This window comes from Battus philenor, unplaced genomic scaffold, assembly GCF_028537555.1.
Source record: "Battus philenor isolate CCGP_79_NKW_IND1 unplaced genomic scaffold, ilBatPhil1.0.hap1 SCAF_8, whole genome shotgun sequence".
Taxonomy (NCBI): domain Eukaryota; kingdom Metazoa; phylum Arthropoda; class Insecta; order Lepidoptera; family Papilionidae; genus Battus; species Battus philenor.
Window position 1 is genome coordinate 6,968,458 of NW_027181748.1, and position 17,623 is coordinate 6,986,080.

Below are 17,623 nucleotides of genomic sequence, written 5' to 3' on the forward strand. Positions count from 1 at the left end.
TTTCCCGGAGACCATATTTCCCGGGAGCAATTATTTGTACCTTATGAATACAAGATCGTAACATGAACACTATTTTAACTTGATTTATTACGACGCATCCAAACAGTATATTTTGTATTTAAAAAAAAAAACGTTAATAATTGCTAAGCACTCTCTAAGCTATATTATCTACAGCTTTAATAATGTAAAGCTAATTATAGGATCATTTATCACTAATATATTACGTATTTCACCGCACGTTATAATCAAAAGCAGAAACTTTCAAAATAAGAAACACTTCCATATTGAAAAATTGTATTAATATCATAAATATTAATATAGTCATAAATAGCTTTATAAAATAAAGTTTTATGCAAAGTTAAGTTACTGCGATATTTTTAGGTTACTCATTTAAATACATTTTTTTATTCTCTCTCTTCCTCGAATAAACAGCGTGAAATTATAATTTTATTCATTTATTATACTGCGTTTAATACTTTAAAACGGTAAATAAAATAAAAATAGAACGAGATATTGCATAGGAGCGCTTCTACCATTCATCACTGAAAATTGTGAAAATTTGACTTACTCTCTCTCTAGATATATGGATGTATATATGGCTATTTAGTGACAGAGTGCCATAGTTGTAAATGAAATAATCAACTAAACCTTACAAGTAAAGAATTACAGGGACCATGAGCCTTGATTACGATTTTTGTATAAAAAGTTTACCCATCAACGAAATTATCACATCCAAATTAACTTTCAATACGCAAATGGGAAGCTGATTATTAGAGAATAAGGATGCGTAGAATAATACTGTTACATCCTACAAAGAGTAATTGCGCAACTCAAGGCCGATACCTAACTGTAGCCAGCAAACGCTTGTGCAATAATGACTGCCCGCCGATAATAAGGATGGTTCATTAATAAATACGAATAATGTTGTCGCAAACTTTAATGTACAAAGCTTAGTTTTGAAGTTACTAAGTTTATTTAATCTATGCGATTTGCAACAAAATTAATGCCAGATATTTAAAATGCTAATAAAGTATAAAAATAGAGAACATGTGTAAAACTATATTAAGGAAATCTAAACATGTATTTTATTAAAAAAAAGGTGCAGCAAAATTGTCATTTTTGGGGGCAGAGTGTTACGTGATACGTTTGAATCTCATAAAATTAGAATATGCCAACAAAAATGTGTAAATTTCTGTTAGGACAGAATAGTCAATGTCGTATTTCAACAGTCGAGCCAATACGCAACCTGTTGATTAGCGGTCGTCGAAAGGACAGCGTCACATTTGTTTGAAAATTAGATTAGAAGGTTATGAACACTCTTTTGTAATGCTAGACTAAATGATCGATGGGTTGCTACCGTTTGTTTGAAATTGGAAAATGTCCGCAGGCTACAACTTTCTCAATATTTTATGAGGTAAGAATTCCATTCTTCAATGTTTATTCCTTATATGGACGTTGAAATTTTTAGTCATTTGTACGATAAACTACCTATTTCATTATTAAAATGCGCAAAAACATTTAATTCGTAATATATTTTATTATAATATGAGCGAAACAGAAGATATTCAAAGATATATTTAGTACAGAGATATCAAAATATGCTATGCAAATAAAAAAATATATCTTTTTGCCAAAAGGTTTTTAAAAATAATTAGGTAAATAATGTCTACGGGCTGAAACTATAACAACGAAAGATCAAATAATGACACTGCAGACAAAACAAGTTTCCAGAGGATGAGCAACAGCGTTTTCTGTGTATCATAATACCACACTGGGACCGCCAACCCGCCTGCCAATCGTGGCAAATATAGTTACTATAAAATGCTCCCAATAAATATCTTTGAGGGAGCTCTATGCGCTTTTTATCACAATTTATAAATAAATTTAAAAATGAGTGACATTTCACGAAAACTATGATGTGAAAGGTTATTTTAATGCTTTACAGAAATTTGCATAGTAATCTCTCTAGAACTTTTACTAATATATGTCAATAATAAACTCTTACATTCTCCTAATGATGATTAATGTACCCCTATTCATTAGCATTTATATTTATAATAGACGTGCGCAACATTTTCATAACTCTATTTGAATGTACCTTAGTTGAAATGTAACAAAAAATTAATTTAAAATGGTGATTATATTTAAAGTCAAGGACGAACATACAAAGACTAGTGTTAAAATACTATTATAATTATAAAAGGTTATTCTGATTTTATGAGCTATCGAGGAATATGTTTAAAGTTTTATGCCAAATATTGTAGTTAAAAACACATCTAACGAGTGGTGTACTTAGTATTTTGAAAATGGCTACTGTCTTAATTAAATAAATGTTACAACTGTAATTTCGCAATTTTTATTTTGTAAGCATTCGTGTAAACATACTAACATAACATCTCTTCATAATGTAATTAAATAAAACAAACAAATCCTCTATAAGAGACATAAATAACTTCATTGCTGTATGATATTCGTTCTATTCCCCTTTTAGAAAACAATAAATATCGTCGATCGTTTCTATAAAATACATTAAAGGTGTAAACGTAATTTGTTGTGGTCACTCGATAGAAGTTTTAATAATATGCATATCGTCGTTGTAATTTGTATTCGAAATGTGTATTCGATATCTTTACTAGTAACAATTCGCGTTATTGGGTTTTCCGAATAATGGAATGCATGGGTAAATAACGATTTCAATATTAGGTTTAAGGTTATGGCGATCTCGGCTAATAAAATTACATTTTTCATCAACATAATAATATTATTGAAAAATCTTTTAAGGGAGCTGTAGCGAATCAAATAGAATTTTCATGACTTCTTGAAATAATCTAAGTAGGCATGGTTAGCAACACATTAACCTGTCAATAATTTATTCCGTGATAATCAGAGTGAAGTACCTTTTTATCTAATGCGACACGCGGATAGGACAACAAGATTTTATTACATGGTGTATCGTTTATGGACATTTAAAGGCTCTGTTCTTTTACCAATGATCATTACCTAAGTGAACTTAAAGTTAAACTAAATACATTAGTTCCCAAAGAGGTCCAGGTGCACCACCACCAGAGCACCGGAGACTTAACGAGGGCTTAGGTTGGCCTCCACAAAAATTTACTTGCATTCGACTATATATATCTTGACTTCATCGATCAATATATGCAAATTTCCTTAATTAGATGTAATCTTTATAAATATTTTGGCGAGTTATAGGGATATTAACATTTGTAATAAAAATGGATTCTCTTCCTGCTTCCATTCCATAACTATAACACTTTGAGAAGTAGAGTCGTCAAGAAAAAGAGGTTAAAAAATAAATAATGATAAGTTGACGATCAATAAGAGTTCTGTTAAAAGTTCCTACGCTGAATAAAAGTATTTTATATCTTTTACATATATCGGCAGGCAGTTAAACGGAACCAGCAAAAGTACGAAAGTGGTCTTCTGGACTAATATAACCTTTGCATAAAAATGGCTATTACATGATGTGCTTCGTTTAATAAAGATCATAGTTGCAATTAGGATCACGTCCGTACACATCATTTTATAATCATTATTGGTGATGATCTTTTATTTCATGGAAACAACTTGTCTGGCGAACGACGATTTAATTCGCTCGCTGCAGATATCGTTTCTGCTCTAATAAGTATGACATTTCAACACTTTACCGGAGGTTCATCTACTTTATGCTTCCGTCGGCGCATCTTATACTGAAATATAATACAGAGATGCATTTATTAGCAAAAAATAACTCTAGGTCAATACCTAAATACTATAGAAGCGGCTACGATCAATTTACTATTAGATAAATTAAAAATAAATCTATTTTCGTAGTCTATTTGCGCCCATGCAGATGTAGTTCATCGTATCATATCTATCTCATACACGAACCTGTGCATTACGGAATTTTTCACACACAAATGATTTCCGTAATAAGCCAAAGTAACAAATCATTTTTAGGTTCATTTCTGTCATATAATTAAATCATACAACACAAGCATTTATTTATTAATTTTAATCAAACCCAAACACAAATTAAAAAAGAGATGATGCATTTGAAAGACTAAATAGCTATTTTATAAAATACGTAGACTGTGCATAGCTTGAAATGGGCGTACTTTTGAACATTTACTGCAAGTTAATTTAATGAAAAAAATATTTCACTTGTCCTGCTGTAACAAAGTACGTGTAGAAGGCTGAACCTTCGACTTAGGTGCAATTAACTAATCCAGTGCCTGTGCCAGGACAACGTGACAAAATCTACGTTTTACTAATTTAAACATAAAATGACTATTGTTTACTGATTAGAATCATAAATACTCAGGTAATTAGCTGAACAAAACTCTTCTGCAGTAGGCAATTTGCGTGATTGAAATGTTGAAAAAAATTAAATTTTTAACTGTTGTACTATTTTCTGGTTAAACAAAATTTTTAGGAATTAGGCATACACTTTAGTAGTATTTAAGATAGGTTGGAGAAAAATATGTAGTGATTTTTTTATTTTACAGCACCTAAAATTTAATGTTAATATTTAACTTTGTTGAAAAAATTATTCACTTGATATATATCAAATAAAATATAAACTGTTATATTAATCGATAAAATTTGTATACAGCAATGACTAACTGCGGCTACACGATATAGAAGGCGTAGTATTTAGCTAGTTTGTGGCAAAATATTACGAGAACAGGCCACATTTAAATTTAATGATATAATCAGTGATAAGCAAATGTATAAATATATATATATATATATGTATATATGTATATATATATATATCTTTTAAAGTAGTGCATAAAATACTAAAAGGAGAAGCCTTTTGAGAACTGGCAGAGATATAGCCTGTCTTAGGGACAGAGGCAACTCGCTCCAGAAGCGTGCATCCTGAACAGTGAATGGTATGTTAAGAAAACAAGTTGCGTGATGGGAAATTCTTATTCCATATTCTCTAACGATCGTAAATAATTCGTAAAAATCGTAATTTTATCAGTGTTCAAGAATTTAACAAACAACCGTGTAAATTTAATTATTGACTCTTTTGTTTTATTTATCGAGAAGGGATTGGAAAACTCGTGTACTTCTTGACGAGATTCGAACCTACTACTATTATTTTTATAAATAGTAATAGGTCCGAATTTCGTCACATTTTAAAACCTTTAATTTCCGGGTGTATACCATAGTGTTACCGAAACCGCTGTACCGGACCTTAAAAAAGCATGGCGCGGTAGGAAGCGAGGATAAAAAAAGCATGGGCGTCGCTACTGCGAGCATTGAGAGCAGAATGACGGAACAGGCCTGCCGATACTCGCCTCTTCTCGGAACGCCTCTAGCTAAGGCGTGGTATAGTGGTTTCGGTAAAACTATAATCAAAGGGTGATAATAAATGTATGATACTTGTGCCAAGCTTTAGGTACGTTACTTTAAATGAATTAATATGCATTAACGTAACGCATGCAATCAAAATGCGTAAGGAGACTAAATTATACAAGTCTTAGTTACGTTAGTTGAATGACATTATCCATTTAACCATTGCAATGGATATTTTTATGTAGCGCTTTACTATGACTTCCTTCATTAACAAGGTAACTGCTGCTATTTACTACCGTTGCACGTGTATTCTGTAATTTATACGTTGCTCTTCTTCGGTAGATCTATACCAGTAACAGTAGACACAATTACAAATACCATTGATTCGAGACAAGACGGACATCCGCTGCATACAATAAACGTTATGAAGTCGTGACTAGAGCTGCCAGAGTTTTTTCGGCCACTTCTAGAGCTAACACTTTCCAAAGTATTAGCTATTAGATAGCTTTAGAAGTTCTCTTCTATAGTACGGTAATAGCAACAACACAGCCGAGCCTCGGTCCTTACGAGCACACTTGAGTGGGAATACTAACATTCTCGCGATTCAAATGACGGACTAAGTCACGCCGTGGAGCATTCGACAAAACCAGTAGTTCCCAAACTTTTTTCGTTCCCTCATCCTTTAATGACTAATGTAAGGAAATAGATATTCTTAATTTTGCTTGCTCAATAGTCTCCAGATTCTTCTGGTCTAAAGTCTTTTTATTGGAATCCTTTTATATAGATAAAAAAAATAATTACATTATTTTTTAAAATTTTATTACTTGTTAATTATAATTTTATTACGTGATTGTCGTGTCAGTACTAATGTAATTTTCACCTAATTCCATTGGGATAACGCGGTACGCGAACCACGGGTTAGAAAACATTCTCTTGCGTGATAAAAGACCTTGGCCACCTCCTAATTCAGTGAAATAAGTAATTCAAAAACACAAGCAAAGCTTACTGACTGTACTGAGTGTTATGCCACTTTAAATACGGTAAAGCTATCAATTTATACACGCAAACAACACCAAAAATGCACCAATTGTTAAGTTAAAATTATGATAATTTTTATATCGATGTAATACGTAATTATAATATACTATAAAATTATTGACAATAACACAAAGACAAAAACACAGAAACAATAATTTAGGTCACCAAGACGACTGCGACAAACCATTTTAGAAAACCATAGGAGAAATTATGTAAAAAAAAAACAAGAGTATAACACATGGACAAACAGGCTAAAGAAAGTTGGACTTTCAAAGCTATGTGTAACTACCGTTCCTGATGGTTAGTAACCACAGCAACGTCGAGGAAACCAGCGTTTAGAAATGAGAAGCACGGTGTTCACGTATGGGCCTAGTTTTAGACGAGTTTTCCAAACAAGAAAGTAGGCGAACGAGTCGCCACGAGCGTAAACGCGGCTACGGTACGGCTGGAGACCCGTGTTTGCGTCTGCTAATGTATATTCCAAATATCATTTTACAACTAAAAATATTACCCCGACATTTATGAAGACAGCTTTGTAAAATAATGCAAATTGTATGAAACCTTCTTCTTTTCTGCCTAAAGAAGCCCACCGAATAATATGTAAATAACCTTTCATAAAAATTCCATAAAATGTAAAATTGTATTTCATTAAGAATGTTTAATTAATTAAAACAATAAATGTACAAAAAAATTAAACTTTTCCTATGGAAAATTAGTAAATTATTTGTATATTATTGCGATAAACCTCAGTTGCTCACATCCCTTACTTTATGTACTGCCATAAAAAAGTCATAAATGTCCGTGTCACAAGTATGAATTTAAAGAATTAAAGGAAAATAAACATACGTGTAGAATTGATTTCCTTATAAACATTAAGAATGGAGATTTTTTCATCGACAACAATGTAATTAATTTGTAAAATACATCCTTTTTAATATTACAACACGCAATGTAGTAAACATTGTTGCTACAATAGAGTCTTGTTTAAGTGTAATTTTCTAGGAAAAATGGACTTTAATAAAATATATCATTAGTGGTAAAAAATTAAATTACGTCTTTCGTATTACTTTGGTAAGTTTTGGATCCATAGAACGAAGAAAAATAAATCGAAATTCGACGACGACGCTGACAATAAGATCGCAGCGAACAATCGCGATGCGCGAATTGCACAAGGAACGCCCACTTGCGTGCTATCACGTTGTGTCTTTGACATACTTGTAGATCAATGGACACTACAATGACCTACACACTCTAAAACACCTTTTTACGATTGGATTGAAATAATATTAAAGAACATTTGTGCCCAGGTATTCAATTATTTACAGTATTTATCACCGACACCGTCCTGTGCCTTGAGCACTAATTGCCACTTAGGTTTAATTAATCGTTGCTGTAACACCAATCACCGTTTATGACTCCATATTGACAAGGACAGGGAATTAACTATTGCAGTTATAATATTTAAAAAAAACTCTATGTAAATAAAAATAAATCATATAATTCAGACTAATTCAGGTAATTTTTTTTTCATACTAGTGTTAAGGTATTAGAAAGATTCTCAATAAGTTCGAGGACCCTTCCGCTCCGTGAACTCATCTCCGATGAAGCTGTAAAAGCCCTCGGGCTAACAACAACAACATAAATCAAGAATAAGTAAGAAAGGTCCTTTAAAAAGGAAAAAATACCAGTTTTTAAAAGTTTGCTTATATTGATTAAATATAAGAAAAATTAAGAGATTTTTTAGAGAGTATCGGCTGCTTCGTTCCGCCAGTCCGCCGTCAACACTTGCGGCGGCGGCGTTCGTTCTCTTTTTTCCTCAACCCCCGCCTCGCCGCATTTTCCTAAGGCGCTGTACCACGGTTTCTGTAGCACTTAGTTGCAGGTCTGAGTAAATACAACTGCAATTTGTATCCCTGCCGCCAAGCAGTAATGTGAAAAAGAGAGGATATGTCCTGAGATAGCTATTCAGAATTTCCTATTTGAAAAATCTATGCGTTGCTAGTTAGTGTTCTTCTGGTTAATGTCAATATTTTTATTATTGACATTTAAAAATACAAATTTCAATATGCGAAAGTTCTAAATTCTAGAACTGCTTTCCTGCTACAAAGTAAGTAATAAAATACTAACAATTAAACAAGGCGAGATCCGATATTATCAGTGTAAAGTTTAATGAAAAAATTATTATCAGTTAAGATAACAATTTTGTATACTTTGAAGACAAATATGAAATAAAATAAACTACGAAACCGTTGAACTAGGTCATGGCGGCGACTCATTTCCCACTCAACGAAAATAAAAAACTGGGACAAAATAAACGCTACATAATTGAAGTGTCGGCCTTCGCACCGGAAAAAAGAGGTAATATAGACAAAACGACCCAAACTACAGACAATTGGATACGTGATAAAAAAGGATTTAGAATCATTTTAAATTTGGGGAGGTGTCTTAGTTATTAGCAACGGCTTAAAAGTAGCTGTCTACTACCCGCTATAACTTAATGAACGCCCACTCAACCAATTTGCTGGTAGAATTTTGTAAAATACGTGCATATCTGATCTCTATTCGGCCAAAGAAATATTTCCACCAAATAACACCTAAGCCTTTTAGTTCCAGTCCCAATACATACAGTAGCCATTATATATGTGGAAATCTAAATATATTTTGTGAATATATAAGTAGCATATGTTATGTTTGGACAGATAGAATGCGAGTATGTATCAATGCATTTTTCATTTATCACGCTATGTATCTCTCCAAAAAGCTTAAGGTAAACTTAAAAAGTAAGTAATCTTTTGTTCTGGTTTACAGGTACCGTGACTTGCGAAATTATAAAGCTACTGAGAAGTGCCATTATTCGTCTGAAGAGACTTAGCGCAAATATGAAATATTTACCACGTCTCCTTAGCCATCTAACATTTGACGAAAATCAAAATAAAAAAGCCGTGTTAGGATTACATGTGGTTTATCACTTTATAAATAAAGACCTGAAAAATGTACGAAATATGATGTTTTATTCATTTGTTGGTCTTGCTTTGTTTGATTGCGACAGGCAAAATTTATTTATTGAATTTATTACCCACTCAAGATAATCCACATATCATTTATATACATCATGTGTAGATTGTCAGAAGAACGAAGTTTGAATCAAACAGAGCTCTCACAAAATAGTATCGTTAAGCTAAAATATTATATGAAATATTTTCCGCTGCCTCGGAAGCTCTCGAGATAGAGCTATCTTTGAGAAGGTTTTAGGTTAGGCGTCCTCTACGCCCTGCAACCTTGAACCCGCAAATAGTTGAAATAATACAAAATATATACAACAGTATCCTTAGGTTCGCGTTGTAAAAAAATAGGACAGGACAGCTAGTTTTTAATACAAAAATAACTCAAACTGTCCCAGTTTTTGTAATAAAAATATATTATTCACCAATCGAATGTCTTCATAGATGCCATTAAGATCGTCTTCCAGTAAGCGGTAAGGGTCAACGATCTGTGTGCCGTAGTCGGGAAGGGAGCCCGTGCTGGTGCTTTGCAGACTTGAAGCTAGACGACGAACCGCACCGGCAGCTGTCGGTCCGATTCCAGCAGATCCGCATGCCGGCCCACATGTCGTCACACGCTGAAACAACACATAATTTTTATTATTAACATAAATACATTTTTATGATTTATTATCTCTAACTTCGTTTCAAAGCACGGCTTAAAGACCCTTTATTCAATAATCAAATCAAAAAAAAATATTACCCGAACTTGTAACGTCCCTATCTCACACAAAGCAGGGAGAATGAGAAGAAAAAGATTAAAAGAACCTGAAAATAGACATCGATTTTAGCTACTTTTTTGTAACTCAATTTTACAAAGCATGTTCAGCTGCCTGAGAAAAGAAGTTTCATAGTCAATTCACATTTATTTCAAATACAAATATTTAAAAAAAAATCTTCATTGTAATAGGTGTAATTTACCATTATCAGTAATCATTAGGTCACAACGGAGATCATTGCACACACCAAACTTACTATTCAAGTTGGTCAGTGACAATTCTGACACAGAAATTGAAATAAAATCGAATTGCATCAACATAAAGGTATACGTATTAAGACCAGTTTAATCGTTCGAATGTCTCCCTCGCTATAAGTGCTGTCTATCGCAATCCATCTGAACCTTTAACATGAATTGTATGTTTTAGACGACAAAGACTTACGGGGTATATTTTCTTTATATAAATTATAGGCATAAAAACTCTCTTACAAACATCGGTACACAGTGTTGCATTTCAATTGTACTCTATTGCGATGTGCAACGATAAACATTAGAGCGGATTTGTAACTATTAAAGTCATTAAGCACATCCACTATTCTTCAAGGACTTTACTATCAACTTTAAGTGTACACGTAGATATCAACGATATTTGTTTATTAATAAAATTTATGCAAGCGCGTGGGACATATTTGAACTAATATTTAAATCACGTGTAATCAGAAGTATGCCATAGTGCTTCCGGCTAAATTACGGCAGCGATTGATCCGAATTAAGCCAAGGCGCGGCATGACCGCATTTACAGTTTTGAAAAACCTTAAAACGTTATATATAATCTTTTTAGTTTTAATTAAATGAAGATTAATTATCTACGCGAGTTACAAGTGTTACGCTTATTTTATTTTTTAAAACTTTACCAAATAAACTAAACGGCATTCATTTTAACTGAGTCGTATTTAATTAAAGGAATATCAAAATCACAAACTTGTTTTGGCCAAGCGCGTTTAACTTACCTAGTTTTACAAACGTCCTGTTGATGTAATAACCATTCATAATCAAGTCAAATCTATTTATTTACCTTTAAGCATTGTATACCACTCAGTCAAGTAGGCATATTTATTTACATTTACACACAATTTTGAATCGTCAAATATTTTAACATTATAACGACTAGGCTACCACCGGCTCAAGATGGTTATATGCCGAGAAGAGCCAGAACAGGCCAGTAACTCAATAGTTGCTCTATTTAAATCAAATTCATTATAATATGAACCCTGCTAATGAATCAACAAAACAATTTCCACGCATATCGATCTAACAAAATCTCTTGAATACTATATTACGATCAGTTTAATAATATACTTTAGTTTTAGATTTAAAAACAAAGAAAAAGCCGTGACGCAAAAAGGCGTGCCGCCTTACCATCAAAGACTCTTTAAAATATCATAAACGTGACAAATTATGTGATTCAGTGGTCCAGATTGTACATAGCAGGGAAGGGCCGATTGCCCTTAGCGGCATGGCGGTTCGGCAGTGACCGCGATCCGCGTGTCGCAATTGGTTTTATGCAACTGCACGAGTGCAGCCACCTGATGGGGCCCTCACGTTGCAAAACGCACGGGCATCGCACGTATGTGCTTAAATACGTACAAGGCGAGCTAAATTATACAAGGGGTGTTCTTGCCGTCTTCGAAGAAAAACAATTTCGTGTTCAAACCTATTATTACACGCGGTTGATAGTCGATATTTAAACGAGTCAGCTTTATTTCAATGGGGTATTTATTGGCGAATTGTTTTTATACTGAGGACCGAAAAATTGAAATTGTTTTCATTTAACTTTGGTAGGAATGAATTAATAAATACGAAAGTTAAAAATTCAGCATTGAATATATGTTTAGTTTTTAGACAACGTGAAATTATTGGCTTTATAATGTTATTTTCTTATGTGGTTAAAAATCGTAATCGGTTAAGAGTTTATTGACCTTAAGGAATGTCGATTGACACTGAAGAGTAAATTGATTTTGAGTTGGGTAAGCGCACATACTTAACATTAAATTTTACTGCAGTGCGTATGTGGTAATCATTTATAACATGTCGCAGCAAAAAATTGCTAGTCAATTCAATATAAAAGTCGATTAACATTTTTATTTTAAAATAAGAATTGACTAATATAGCATTACGATCAGTGCATAGTTAGTACGTAATAGTATTATAAAACTCGACTATTATCATCAAAGTTAAGAGATCTGTACTAAAACTGTCGCTATTTCCGCTAATCTTGTTACGTTTTTTTGTTGCATTTTTATAAAAGGAAAAGTTTAGCTATCTAAAAAGATAAACGAGATGAACAGATCAGAAAAGAATATGGTAGACTTTATACAAGCTTCCAAATTAATAATGTCACAATACAAGTAAAAAAGCAATAAATAAGATAAATATTTTAGTGCACCACTGTTATCACTAAGGACTGGGAACAGTCCAGAGACCAAGACGTCGGAAGTTATATCAAGCTTTCCTCAAAACTCCATAACAATACTTTGGCTATGGATTCAGGATGATCCGACTGTCCTGTTCCCGCGGCGGTTTTTTCTTACCTAACTTGCACTGCTACCCAAGTGGCATTTGTAAATTCAAGGTCGCAAAGCTTGAGGGCTCGATGGGAAGTCTCGACTCGAGCTGCTACATACAACAATTTCACCGGATTAAGAGTCCGCTGAGTTCCGTGATCGCTTTAGCAGATGCTCCATGGACGGATTAGACTCAAGGGCCCCCACGAGGGTACCTCTGCATGGGCTGTCACTCGTTGATAATACCCTAGACTCAAAGGCGGCTGAGACGGCCGAACTTCGACTTGGTCAGTTCTTATTACTTGACTAATGTTATTACTACTTCGGAAAGCATTAGCGCCGGGAGAAATGGCGGAAGAAAATCCAACGCTTCTTTCTGGGGTTGGTGACCCCTCGTGATATACAAGATGCCCTTGATTCCAACGAGGCCGGATGGTTTTCGTACGGCTGTGAATCGTTTTGTATGATGCCTGTCTTAAGGTCGTCGCATCGATCGGAGACGCATCCGTATGCCACGGTTTTAGGACGACGCGGCGTCTGAATGTGCGAGGTGTGATTGTTTTGTAGGCCAAGTAATAGATGGATGCTCGTTTTAAGAACTAAGCGATCGTTGGCAGTTCTAAATCTACGTGCAGGTGCCTTCGCGATTGCGCGCGAGCTAATTCTACACGAATTTTAAAGTTCTCCTTGACATTAAATATTACATATAAAAACTAACTCGACGACGCTATGAAAACGTAAAGCACAGGAACAAGTTAGAGACTAGAACTAATGCAATAGTCAATGTTAATTGCAAAAAGTGATCGGTCGACCGGCGACCTCCAGCCTAGACAAACGAACTGAAAACCGTTGCACTTTAGGCGACATAAAGGTCGACGACGTAATGTACTGTGAGCTTTACTACACTTATAAATATTATTTGCCTGACAGGAAGAATATTTTTCAACTTTTCAATATCTAACACAGTTATTACACAAAAAAGTTTTTGTTCTTTGTGCCTTTAATAAATTGTCGGTATTTACAGCGTTACCGAATTTGAGGCTGCAGAGCGCTTAAGGCATAGTAACTTACCTTGGGGGCTCCTTTAAGAACCCAATCTCGGAAAGTCGACAAGCTCTTATATTGCTTAAGTAGATATTCCACATAGTGACTGGATAAAAAGGTCCTTGTAACGAGATCTCGGTATGTGCTGACGCTCGAGCCGCATTCATATGCAAAATCATCGGTAGCTATTATCAAATTATAAATAGGGTGTTTTATCAAGATTTTAGTAATCAGGCTATAGGCCTCCATTGATATATTATATTACAGATTATAGATTATAATCCATCGAGCAGGATCCTAAGTTCACAGCTGTAGCGTTACAATTTCGTGTGCTCTGTTCGTGATTTGAACGCACGACCTTCCCTGCTAATAACTAAGCAGTCCATACTCAAAATCATTCTGAAGGAAAAAAGTGTTTGATCAAAATAATAATCCATTAGGACATGCAATAAAAACCTCACTGTTAAGAAATGTAATAAATTGAAATATGTTCAGGCTTATTATTATTAATTATTAGAGATTATCAACACTTAAATTTGTGGGATACATGAAAACTGGGAGCACGGGATCCCGAGAGAAAATAGCACCAATGGTTGTCAAAAGCCTGTAGACCATTCCCATTGTAATGTGCCTGAGTGAGCGAGAAAAAAAAGTTTGTACTACGGGATGAAGTACAAAAATTTAACACATCTCTATTTAAAGAAGTACGTCATTAGCAGTTATAGAAAAGCAGAATTTAGAAATTTGGGTTTTATATTTAACATGTGAAAATGCTTAAATCGGCAAATTAAATCAGAGATAATAATTATCATCATTTCGGCTGCAGGATTCCCATAGCTGGACCTAGCCTCTTCCATAGATTTCTAAAAGGACTGCTTCTCTCGATGCGCCGCCTTTCAAATAGTTCGTTATTAATTTGGTACACGTTTTACAGGAATGCCTACTTCAGACGCATAATTTATTCACTGTCTGAAAATTCTTTTAATATTAGCTCTATATGTGTTTGCTTATTAATGACTTTGCTAAATTATTTGCTAAATTAGTGACATAAGCTTTAAAAAAATCTTTAAAATTCTGTTACGTACGTCACTAAATCACCGCTGACTACATTGTCGGCTAGCTACACGCCTTAAATACACATTGTATTGAAACACGAAATTGAACTCAAACCTAATATTTGGCAACATCCTTAATTAATCGTGACATGAATAATAATTACTTCCATATGATTTCACACACGTCATAATCATTTTTGATGCCTTCTTCGTTATTCTTACAATCCTTATTCGTGCGATTGATTTGTTTTGTAATTGCTAAAATTGTAAATTTTAAAATATTTGAATAAATAACCCACAGATTCCCGAAAAACTAGAGCAATTTTTAAAGAAAAATTGATTAGTTATTGCTATTGAATAACTCATATAAAATCAATAATCTGATTAAGTTTCTATAGTTTTAAGTACATTAAAATTTAAGTAACATTTTTTAAATAAAATAATTAGCATAGTAAAAACTGAACTTATCGCTTGTTATATAGCATTACTCAACGCTAAGTCAAGGCGTAACGCTTATTACGAGTATGCATCAAACCTAACAATAATAGAACTAGAATATCAATTACCAGTAATGCAAATGTCTTTTTACGCCCTAAATGCGCGCACGCATCCTTCATGCATATGCACTACGGGCAGGAACACATGTGCCGTTTAAATATTAAACAAAAAAGCATCCGTGATGTAAATTGATGAACAACATTGCCACACGTAAAATTGCATGTGTCTGCCGACGCACATTAACAATTAAATCACGATAGAAAGTGAGAGTTTCGGGCTCGGCAGCCGATCGATGCCGCCGCTTAAAATAGAAGCGAACGACAATTGACACGTTCCATACTGGTCATCGCCGCCACGTAACCTGCTCATTAATTATCTGTGTATTAATTGAACATCCTGTTGCGGCACATCTCTGACATCGCATCCCCACACTATAGTGGACAGGAGTCGGCAAATTTTTTACTTTAATTCCTAGCGTACGATTGTACAAGTGCGTAAAAAAGAGTTAAAACAAGTAAAATAACTAAACCAGTCAACGATGGATCCAATAATCTGCAGTCCACTCGCTTACATACAAATTAGATACAACATCCTTGTTAAACATTCGCATAACTCCTACGTAACTATGACGGTCGCTTCCCAAAATAGCAATAATAATTTTGAGACAATTAAAAAAAATCACATTTGAAGATGTCTACAAAAACTAGTCTTACAACTTTTTGGATGAGCTAGATTTTCCCTTTACGCTAACCATCTTAAATTGTAAACTCTATCGATGTACAAAGTCTGTTACTTTATATATTATAAAACCGTGGCAGTTATGACGTACATTAAAGTTAATTAATGATTGAGCTTCTGGAACCTGAAATGATAAAAATCAAACGACTTAAAAGTGTCAACCGCCTCGTAAAAGTGTTGCTACAATGTGCGTAGCAATGTGTAGCCGCAAGTTGTTGTTTGAAATAGACATAAACGCGTTAAAATCTGTTACAAGGGGTTAAGTGAAATTACGTACGATATTTTTTGTCAGAAGTATTTCATGTGAAAAAGATCAATGACGGTTATGATTTTAACTAGAAACGAATTACTTGTTGGCATGCGATATAAAATATTAACCAACAGTATTGTATAATACATCTATTGGTTAAGCATAAGCTATGAGAATTATAATTTTAACTATGAAAAATATAATAACGTATTGAAGTTGAATATCTGTATACAAATTTTATTCTTCTTGAAGAGTTACAAGAGGGATTCGACAGGGGTCTACGTTAGCATTTCAAAAGAGGACCCTGAACCACAATTGGAAACCGGGGTTCCGTGAAAACATATCTACCTTCAAAAGAATTAAAATGTTGGCTTGTCTTTATCTATCAATATTTAGGCAGAAAAATTTTCAAAAAGTTAAGCGATTGTTAGGTTTAAAAAATCAAGTATTTTTGTATATAATACGTGTTGAAACTTGAAAGTGCCACCGTCGTTGCGCGAATTATCATAATTAAATCTTTACATTTTTTTTATCCGGTTTTAGGAATATGGTAGGAATGTAGCTGGATGAGGTCCATCAGAACCAGCTATATTTTGAAAGTAGTCTAGGAGAAAAAAAGTGTAAATGAGAACTTCTAAATAATAAAGTATAACTTTGCAATGAATCAGTACATATTGCATCTACTTTACCTGTTGACCATAATTGTAATTCAGGGAAAGAGTATATAGGAAATAACATTTCAAAAGTGAAAGGTCGAGAAGCAAAAGCAAGTCCCGGACATACCTACACTTGACCTTAAGGCGAAAAAGAATTTAATCACTACCGGGTCTTCGTAAAACATCCTGATGTAAAGTACACTCAAATTAATCATCACCTTTACTGCCGTCATAAAATGTCAGTAACAGGCAAAAACCCATGCCATATCACAATGCCTATAAACTGTAAAGCTCATAATAAATTGTAAAGACACAAAGGAACGATACGGAAACCCGATGAACAGTATTTAAAGATACTTGCGTATATTTCGAAAATTTAACAGTTAATAACAACGTACAATGAAAAATGACAAATTAAAAAAAAAAAACCTAATTATGAATGATCTTTCCGTATTCAATCCATATAAAAGTTACGGGAAGTACCGACGCTTAAATGACAGTCATCAATATCGATGTTTTTCATACAGTATTTTCTTCTTCACCTTTCAAAATGATCTTTGTTGAGGGTCGTGACCCCAGCACCAATGCAAGGGATCCCAATCGAAGGATGATTTTCTTGGAAAATTGAAACTGATAGGTTCCCGCCTCTACTATTTTGAGGCTTTTAGAGCCATAAAGTCTTCTGAGGTCTTGTAGCCGCTTCGTGTTTTATAATAG

At 33.9% G+C, this 17,623-nt stretch overlaps 1 protein-coding gene across 1 annotated transcript in view; it reads right to left on the reverse strand.

The window, feature by feature from the left end:
* Positions 1 to 17,623, reverse strand: part of qless (decaprenyl diphosphate synthase subunit 1 qless) — a 51,318-nt gene that overhangs the window by 28,999 nt on the left and 4,696 nt on the right. Inside the window, exon 2 of the mRNA XM_068774871.1 lies at positions 9,770 to 9,961. Within this exon, the coding sequence (XP_068630972.1) occupies positions 9,770 to 9,961 (192 nt within the window). The remainder of the gene's footprint in view (positions 1 to 9,769; positions 9,962 to 17,623) is intronic.